Source organism: Erythranthe guttata, chromosome 9 (assembly GCF_056151865.1).
Source record: "Erythranthe guttata isolate IM_541 chromosome 9, IM_541, whole genome shotgun sequence".
Lineage (NCBI taxonomy): Eukaryota > Viridiplantae > Streptophyta > Magnoliopsida > Lamiales > Phrymaceae > Erythranthe > Erythranthe guttata.
In genome coordinates, this window is record NC_142541.1 from 7159858 (window position 1) to 7170237 (window position 10380).

The 10380-nt window shown below is 31.9% G+C and overlaps 1 protein-coding gene and 1 long non-coding RNA gene across 5 annotated transcripts; both read right to left on the reverse strand.

Moving 5' to 3' along the window:
* Positions 1 to 3897: 3897 nt before the first annotated feature.
* LOC148767966 (uncharacterized) lies at positions 3898 to 4377 on the reverse strand. Its single transcript, XM_088822718.1, has one exon. The coding sequence runs from the start codon at positions 4375 to 4377 to the stop codon at positions 3898 to 3900; it is 480 nt and encodes a 159-aa protein (XP_088678844.1).
* Positions 4378 to 4996: 619 nt separating this feature from the next.
* LOC105971574 (uncharacterized) lies at positions 4997 to 7628 on the reverse strand. Of its 4 annotated transcripts, none has more exons than XR_016033385.1 (4): positions 7193 to 7628; positions 6124 to 6287; positions 5270 to 5382; positions 4997 to 5152 (listed from the first exon to the last, which is right to left on the reverse strand). It is a non-coding gene; the product is annotated as an uncharacterized LOC105971574 (long non-coding RNA). The 4 variants fall into 4 exon arrangements; XR_016033387.1 differs by having other exon boundaries at positions 6124 to 6258; positions 7193 to 7590; XR_016033386.1 differs by having other exon boundaries at positions 4997 to 5188; positions 7193 to 7454.
* Between the last annotated feature and the right edge of the window lie 2752 nt (positions 7629 to 10380).

Here is a 10380-nt window from a genome sequence, read left to right on the forward strand (position 1 = left end):
GCATGAGAATGCAGTTGCAGCAACATGACTATAGTCATATTTGAATATGACTATACTCGTATTTATGTATTTAGTTATTCGAATTGTAATTTTTTTTTTTGTGTTACTTGATATGTTAGTGTAAGTTTCAATGTGTTTGTTGTGGCTGAATTGAATTCACGTAATATTATTTTAATGTGCATTTACAGAATAGTGCAGATTCATTCAGCAGAATTATTCACATAGTAGTCACATTCTCATGTTTTTTTGTAGTGTTGCACATCATGTCGTCAACCTTGATGATTGTGTTGAAATATGGACGGTCGTTTGGGGTGTAGATATGCCAGGGTGATTTTGTGTATGAAGACCTCGTTGACTCCCATCCCTCTCTCTTGTTATTTTTCTATCTTTATTTATGTTTTTTGATTTTTTTTTCCAGATCTGAACAACAGTAGTAACATGACTATAGTTATATTCAAATATGACTATAGTCATATTTATTTATTTTTCGAATATGAGTGGAGTCCTATTCGAATATGACTATTGTTGAATATGTTCCATCTTCTCATTTTCAAGTTGACTTCTAATAACAAGATTCAAATTTAATTTTTTTGTGTGGATGTTGATTGAATTGTTTTCGTAAATAATAGGGAATCTTCGTTGTTTTATATGATTTGGTTAACATGACTATGCCATATATATCGGAATTTTTAAGTTCAAAATGTAAAAAAAGACAATATAAAGGAGGAATATAAGTACAGTTTATAGTCACATATAGTCATATTCAACCATAGTCATATTCGGCGTAGCAAACCTCTTGAGAAAAAAATTTCAATTTTTTGTTTAAAAAAAGTTTTTAAAAAAAATTAAAATAATATTTTTATAAAAAAATATTAAAAATAAAAATAAATAAAAAATGACTAAATAAAGTTCGAAAATAATATAAAAATAAAAAAATAAAAAATAATAAAATCCGATTTTTTTTTTTTTTGATTTGGTAGCAATTTTTTAGGAATTTGGAAACAGATTTTTAGGAATTAAATTACTGTTATGGAAAGAGAGAAAAAAGGAATAATTGAGATAAATTATAGTAGGAGCAGTTTTATTAGGGAAAGTATATAATTAAGCCTAATTAGCGGGATTAGGTGCCTCATTAATAGAGATTTCGAAAATACTGGATAATTATATAAAAAAAAAAACGTGATAGGTACTACAGGGTAATATTGGAAATAAATATGTTAGAGGGTTTTCACAAAGAAAGAATTATGGTATGGACATATCACTAGTTTTTATCCATAGGAAGGATGTATTGCTAATGACCCCTAATTATAGTCAACATCTAAGATATACTCTCTGACCTACTTAGTTGTCTACTAGCATTAATTATTTTTCAACACACAATACTTATCGTAATGCTTTTCAACACACGATACTTATCTTAAATGTTGAAGTGTAATTGTCAGGACAATCATGTTGTTTCACATATGCCCTTTTTGGTTGGTGATTTAGATAGTTATATATGGGATATATTATACTGAGACTAAATTGTTGATTCACAATAAGTAATCCATCATTGGGTTGGAGTTATGGGGAAGAAACTATTAATACATGTACTAACAATATCATATTTTATTTGGGTGACAAACTGTTTTATGTGGGTATACTAGGTAAATTACTAATTTGCCTTTAAAATACATTTTTTAATTCGTCGGATCTCTCTCCTTATTGACCAAGTCCTCCCTCTTCATCAATACTTGGATACAACAGACTAAATCAACTCAAATTTCTAAGACTAGCATAAGTAAATACAAAGAGAATCCCTAAAACATTTCAATATAATTACAAAAGCACATACCTGTAGATATTACATTGTAAAATTGGGTGGAAATAGTTTGCAGATGGTGACCTAAAACTTCTGAGATGGTGGTTGCCAACCAAGAAACCCTTCATTTGTGAATGAAATTGAAGGAATCAATTAATACAAACACTACAGACAATAAAGGAGGAGAGTGTGAAATGCTGAAATTTACCTCGATATTTAATGTTCTTCAAATCTGGTGTCTCCATTGTTCCCAAACCTGAAACCCTACACTAGTCAATCAAATTAGACGGACTGAACCATATAAACACCGAAAGTCATTAAAAATTTAGTTGTACCTTACCATTAACAGTTACTGGAACCCGTTTGGTCAACCATCCATTGAAGTTCCGACGCCAGCGACTGATCCGATATTTCTAGGATATGGGAAAATAAAATAATTATTCAGGGTTTAATTGTGAAATTGAAGGAATTAAGCACCACAAGGAAGTAAAAAATGGAAGATTGGAAAGACCATAAAAACTAGGGCATGATCTTTAAAGGGGAAAATGAAGTTTATTCAGTATTTATATCTATTAATTTTGTATTTGTGGTATAATTGAAGGATATTTTTGATATTTCAGATGAGTTACAATATGGGATTGCATATGTGATAATTAGTCAAGCCAATTTGGCTTGACTATTAATAATTCGATTCATAGATTAAATTGTTGCGCCCATTGTCAAGGATGCACGTAAAATCAACCAAGCGAAACGTTGTACAAATCGGTACAACTCATCCGTGTCATACTACTACCAACCAAAGATGCCCATGGTGTATTATTTTGTTTGTTGGCTTCAAGTAGTATGAGGTCCGATTGTATGCATTTTCTGTCATTAGAATTTCAACTATACTATAGTGTTTATAAGAGATGTAGATAGATTCATTTGAAATCAAATTAGACCTCTAGAAACCACTTTCAGATAAACTAGAACCAAAATTCATCACCGTAGGGATAATTCACAATGTTTATCTCTTATTACTATTGGTCGAATTTGAATTGGACTTAAACTGTTTTTCATTGGATTGTTGTAGGGACCAAATAAAAAATATATGGGTCGACTGTCGAGCAACTACTAACTGGCAAATATAAATTTCAGCAGCAATTCAGTTAATATATTAGCTATATATGTATATACAATAATCCATCATATCCTTTGATAAATGATAGTGTATAAAATACTGAAGTATTCTCTCATCATTCTCGATTGTCTTTTTGACAATATTATTGAGGATTTGGATTTTCTTAAAATTGAGTAGAAGAAAAGAGCAAAACTCTATCGATCAAAAGCTCGTGCTGATAACATGTTATAGAATATTTATATATATTGGAAACAAAATTTTGAAATACTTAAATGTCAAAAGGAGAAGAACAGTTTAAATATAAATGATGGATTTTTGTGTGTAAAACTGAATGTTTATTCATCTCAGTCGCATTCATATTTATAGGCAAATTAGTGCCTTGTAACTAGTACACATGGAATATATAACAAAGCTAGTAAAGCTTCACATCATAAACAAATCATTTGTTTCGATTTTCTCCACCTTCAAAGCCACCGATTTCAGAAACATGGATATCGGGCAAAGATGGGTTTGGCGGTGGGTGTTAGGATGTATTACATCCACCGTCGCACACGTGGGAGAGCCACCGTTTGCGAGTAACCGAAAAATTGGGGCTTAATTAAAAGTTGAAAAACTTCATTTTGGGGCTTAATTACAAGGATCTGTAATTTCTGAAAATTTTAATTAAAAGGATATTTTGGTGTTTCCTGGGTACAAAATACACACGGAGGTGCAAAATCCGCGCGTGTAACACATAATAAGGCTGCCGGGAATAGAGCTCAAATTCAGGCTAATAAGTAGAAATAATATTCAGATGATTGTAACTATATATTATAAAAGTATTGAAAATATGGTGCCAAAAACAGCAAATTAATTGAAAAGACTTTGATGTTGATTAACAGCAAATTATGTAAATAATACACAAAAAAGCACGACTATGAATTAGCAGGCAACATAAATCTGAAATTACCTAATACCAATTAATTGTTCTTCCACATTAATCTATATTTTCGATCCGACGTGATGCGACCGCTTTACAGAGCGGACAAGAATTCTTAGTACGCAACCATCGTTTGATGTAACACACATGATATTCATGCCCGCAGTCGAGACTCCCAATCGCTGTTGTCGTCGTCGTCTCCTCTTTTTCCTTTTCACAAGACGTGATCATATCATCCAAGCAAATCGCACAAATTTCATCACTCTCCTCATCATCTGCTCTACGACACGAATTCCTCGTTTTCAGACAGTTTTCGATATCTTCTTCGGACAAACCAATGCCGTTAACGTTTGGACGACTCGGACTCATCCTATGATCTTCTCTTACAGCTTGTTTGGTATCACCAGCCCCAATAACCCAAATTACGGAGTCATCTCTTGCATGATCATATATCATCCTATGATCTAGGACATGAAAATAAATGGCACCGTTGTAAATTTGCCTGAAACGAGGCTGATCAGACATTAATTCTTCCATCGATCTTTCACAAGGGTGAGAGAGAAGAGATGGAATTAAGTGTATATATATATATATATATATATATATATATATATATATATATATATATATATATATATACTAGATAGGAAGCACCGCGCAAGGCGCGGTGCCGGTGCCCCGTTCACGTATTTGCACAAGTATATATTATTTTTGTTGGGAACGCATTTATATGAAGTTGAACGGGTTATTTTGAACGGATTGATGATGGGTTGCACCTAAAATTGGCGTTCTATGTGCATAACAAAATAGATAATATTTGTGCAGAGAACGAGTTCTATATTCATAATAAAATAGGTAATAGTTATACAGAAAACATAAGGCTAGCATAATATTGTTATCTTCAGTAAAAGAAAAACTGTTATTCTAATTATACCTCTGTATTCAAGCTTTATACCCGCGGTCATCATTATTCTTTTGTATTTGGTTTGAACTATCCAGAATGAGACTGTTGTTCAATTTCATCACCAAGTTCTTCAAGAAGATCAAAGTAGCAATAATTTTAATGCATTAAAAACTACGAGCGAGGTAAATCAATGAGAAAGAAATTTTAATAAATAACAACAAAACAGTACAAAATGCAGTAGAAAGCGGCGTATAAAGCGAAAGAAAAATATTCAATAATGAGAAATAGGCTGTTTAAATAGCATTGCACCCGTTAACAAAAAAAGGGCAACATAAAGAGTTAAACGAACTTACAAAAAAGTAAACGAATCAAGAAAATTGTAGAAAAAATGATTGGAACCCAAGTTGTCTGCAGAAAAACCATCATTTTGAAACATGAAGATCACTGCACTTGGTAGCTAAAAATAAAAATATATTGTAAATGAAAATAGATGGACAAGTACACGGAAAAAAAAATTGAACGAACCGTTGCCGAAAATAGAGGAAGAAGAAGCAAGAGGAGAAGGGACCAGAGGAGGTGGAGCCAACAGGCGAGCACGCTACGTAACCTTTTCTTCCTTTCTACTGAATCAGGAACATCTGTGAGGACATAATATAGAACATGAACACCAAGAAAACCATGCAATGCAGTGGCGCGTATAACTTACAAGAATTGAATTGCTCCAACCTAAAATAATGCACACAAATTACAAGTAAGTCTACAGATGCTACATTCTTATCAATCTTGTTGCTTTACTAATATGTCAATGTCTTTTTATCTGTAAATTTTTTTTCGTACCTAAATTTTTCTAGTTTAATTGATAGGACTGATTTGAGATTTTCTTATTGTGGTACACCTGCAAGAGCCAGCGGAAAGAGAAAAAAATGAACAGAAAAGGAGAAAAAAAAGGGGGAGCACACATGCTATTGAAAACCAAACAAATACACTGTCCCCTCAAACTTGGAAAGTATTAAATAAATACATATCCTTGTGTGTAACACTCCACATCCTAATCACAAAGACAATAAAATTATAAAATAGATAAGCAAATAACCCCTACAATTACCACGTCCGAAAAGCATAACCATGTAATTTAAAAAAAATTGGCAGGCTTTGAAGGTAGACTGCAAGCAGTAGCAGCACCTTTTTAACCATGAAAGATATAAACAAAAAATGGTGTAAAAGAAGAGCTTTGAACGCTTAAAAGATCACACGAACAACCAAAGAACTCAAATAACTTCTCCGACAATTGAACGGAACGTAAGTATCGGATGAGAATTATTATATGAAATAGAAACAGTAGAAATAAGTAATGGAAAAATATTAAAAATCCAGCATACCATCGCCCAGAGCCGACGAAGAAGAAGCAAGAGGAGAAGAGAGTAAAGGAGTTGGACTGAGCAGCCGAGCACGCACGCTTCGTGGAGGCGTAGCGATCATGTCGGCGCTTATTTACACGCAACCTCTTCCTTTCTCTTGAATCCATCGTAATATATTAAAACACCTGCAAGACCGAGAGTAATAAATAAATGAACAAGAAGAGAAATACATGCCGTTGACAATGGCCCAAATGCAAGCACAGTCTTCACAAACTTAAAAATAATTTCACAAATACATGTAACAGTCCATACCCAATTCACAAACACAGTAAATTACAAATTCGAGAAGCAAATGACCCCTGCCATTCCCAGGTCTAAAAAACATAACCATATAATTACAATAGTCGGTATTGTCGCTAAAAGTATCGCCAGCATAGAGCAACGAGAGTTAGTACATACCGGAAAATAATTTAGGATTTAACAATGAAAATTCTGTAAATAAAAATATCGGGAAAAGAGATATTTTTAGAGGGAGAAAAGGGGCGCACCCAATAGTTAATTGACGGCTATGCTGCACGGACACGGATACGTGGACACGGTGATACGCGGATACGGATACGGTGATACGGCATTTCCAAAAAACTAGGATACGGACACGTGGGGATACGCGTAAATATAAAAAATATAGGGGTATATTTATAAATAATAAAAGTATGGGGTACATTTATAAATTATAAAAAATATGTATAAGTCTTCATCGCATTAGAGAACCGCTCGCCCTTGTTGCTCGTGTTCTTGGTCGCCGTCGCATGCTAGATTTTTGGAGTTTTGGGTGGACTCACAAAGAAATAAGAGGAAATGTGTATTACAGATAAAAGAAAATGCGCATTTTTTTTATTAGGGCTCTCTCTTAAAACTTAAGAGAAGTGTCCCAAATTTTTTAAAATTGTGGATACTGTCCGACACGGGTGTCCTATTTTTAGCGAAATTACGACACGGCCCGACACGGGTGTCCGAGAAGTGTCCGGGTGTCCGAGTGTCCAAGTGTCGGATACGGGGACTCTTCACCTTTTAGAAGTGTCCGTGCAGCATAGATTGACGGCCTTGAGGCTGGAAGAGGGAGGTGCGCGGAGCAACGCCGTTGGCATCAACGGAAAACGGGGGTGTACGGCGACAACTTTTTAGACGGAGGGAAAAAAATATCCAGAATATTTGTTAAGGAGAAGAGCACGGGGTGACAGTGTTACAGTGAAGAAGCAGCTGGGGATTTCGTGGAAGCAAAATTGGGCAAATTGTAAAGAACATGAGAAAAAGAGACAATTTTGTTGGAGTTAAGTCGGTATTGGATTTGACAGAAGGAGGGGAAGCCTATCCTCACAGAATAAGTTTTATTAAGAATTCATCGGTGAATCATCGTTGGAGGAAGGAAGAGAAGCCACGTAAGGAGGAAAAAGAAAATGAAGAAAGAAAATCGGAAAGGGCCCCACCAGAAACGATGAAATGGTTCGAGCAGCTTCAAAGAAAACGGAAAAGTGCAAAAAAAAATCCATAAGAAATGAAGGAGGACAAAACACGGGAGTTGTACATATATATATAGATAATATATATATATATATATATATATATATATATATATATATATATATATATATATATATATATATATATATATATATATATATATATATATATATATTGGTATCTATATTAGTACCCCTGTGTGATATAAAAATAGCGAAAACCCCGATGAATTTTTTTAAACAACACACTGGACCCATTGTGATTATAGTCATGGGCAAATGGCAAATAGGCCCATGACAGGGCACTTAATTCATAAATGGACATCCAACTTTTTTGTCTTACAGATATTTTCACATCATTCAAACTTATTTGCAAATAAGGAAAACTCATTTATATATATCAAAATTACCCACAATTCATTGAAACCTAATTCAACTCCAATTTCATGATTTACACCCCAATTTAATCCAATTTCACCAATAAACCAATTTTGACCCTAATTTCAATTTCATGACTTTTTTTTTAAACTTTTTTTTATGATTTTGTTTTCCGGTAGGTCAACCGCCGTTGACCGCCGGATCTCCGGTGTTGACTTTTTTTTTTTAATTGTGTTTTCATAAATAATATATTTTAATTAATATTACCGTCTCCAGCAGTTATTTAACTGTCGGAGACAGTAATTTAACATTTAATTGACCTTTTTTTTCTTAAAAAAATATTTTATTAAATATTACTGCCTTATTTGCTAAATTACTGTCTCCAACAGTTATTTAACTGTCGGAGACAGTTATTTAATTGTTAATTGATTTTTTTTTTAGAAATTTTTGTTTTTTCTTAAAAAAATTATTTTAATTAATATTAATGTTTTGGCTGCTAAATTACTGTCTCAGACAATAATGTTAGCTGCCCGAATACGAAGTGTAAGAAATCCGTTGAGAAGGATTTGAAGATGTGGTATTGTGTTCATTGTGATAAGAAATATCATTCGGCTAACCCCATGTACGTACTATTTATTTTTATTTATTTTATAATTAAAATCAATTTCTTTTTGTTAATTACTACTGACATTTAAATATATTAAATTAAAAATTTATGTAGTACAAGGATTTTAAAAATAGCTAACATTACAACTATTCCAAAATTGTTATAGATTACTATAATCGTGTTAATATATTGTACTATTGCTTATAGGTACAAAATTGAGTTCATTGTCATGGACGACACAAATACCGCAACATGGATAGTATTTGGAAAAGATGCAGAAATGATGTTGGATCTTTCTGTCGATGCATTAATTCAGCCTATACACGATAGGGTAAAAGTCAATAAGCGTTCGTGATTTTTTTTAATGTTCGTAGGTACATTTATTTAAACTTATTTTCCGTTACTAATTTGGGAAAAGATGATTTTGAATATCCAAAGGAACTTGATGCTCTGGTTGATAGAATGATGTTGTTCAAACTTAACGTTGTGGAAAAGAATGTGCACGATCCAGCAAATTCAACATACCGTATTAAAAAAGTTTGTTTTGATGACTCTGTCATTAGTGCGTTTACGGAACATTATAAATTGAATGAGGTATGTACATTTGATTAATTTGCATTATTACTTATTGTTTTTTTAATTACTATTTAATATAATTTTTTTCTTTTATTTACGTAGAATCATAACAACGGTGGACATTCCCCAAGTGTAAATGATTATAATGGTGGTCCTATTATATCCTCAAAGGTAGATTAAACATGTTCTCATTCCATTTTCAAAAGGGTCTAGAAAATCGATACGTAGTCAATATGTTTATTAAAAACATTGTCTTTTATGCTAGGATTCCTCTTCATTGTCGGAGAATAATGATTGTGAAGTACTTTATGTTACTCCATCGTCAAAGCGACCGGGCGATAGTGTTCTCGAAAAAGTAGACGACGATCCAACACTGCAGCTCTCAACCAGCAAATTGATAAAAAAAATTAAGCTAGAGAAAATGGAGTAGTTTCATTAGTCATACTTAATTTTTCTTTTTTTAGTTTTCATGTTTGATTTGTTATTTTAGTTTGAACAATATGTTTTTTTTTTCATTCCGTGCCATTTAAATTTGTTATTTTAGTTTGAACAATATGTTTTTTTTCCATTCCGGATATTGGAACGTTCTAAGTTTTAATGTTTTGCAAGTTGTGTTTTCATATATTGGATCATTTAGATTATACTATTTTTTTTATATATTTTACTTTCTCATATAATAATGCATATAATTGCTATTGTCACATGTTTTTATACGTAACATTTTTTCGTCTGTTCTTTTTTAAAAATTCAGAACACTCAATTTTTTAACGAGTATTCGATTGTTTATATCATATTTTACACACTATTTTTTAATTGCAAAATAATCACAATTATATTTAATTACTTATACACGGTTAATTAATTGTTTTTATCGCACGTTTTAATTTAATTTTCTGAAATATATTTGTCGAATGTCTTTTTAAAAAAAAATAGAGCACTCATTTTTTGATGATATATATTTTAGAATTTAGTTTTTTTAATAATAATATTCAAAAATAATGATAATACCAATAATTATTATTTTTACAAATCATTAATAATTCAAATGAATATACCAATAAATTAATTAATCACCATACATGGATTTTTTTTTTGTTTAAATATTTTGCCAACTTAATGTATATGTATTAATTTAATTTTATAAATATTAATAACTAAACAACATTTAAATTTTGAAATTTATATTTTCGGATTCCA

Coding starts and splice junctions, on each gene's coding strand:
- LOC148767966 (XM_088822718.1), bottom strand. CDS start 4,377: ATGGAAGAATTAATGTCTGATCAGCCTCGTTTCAGGCAAATTTACAAC.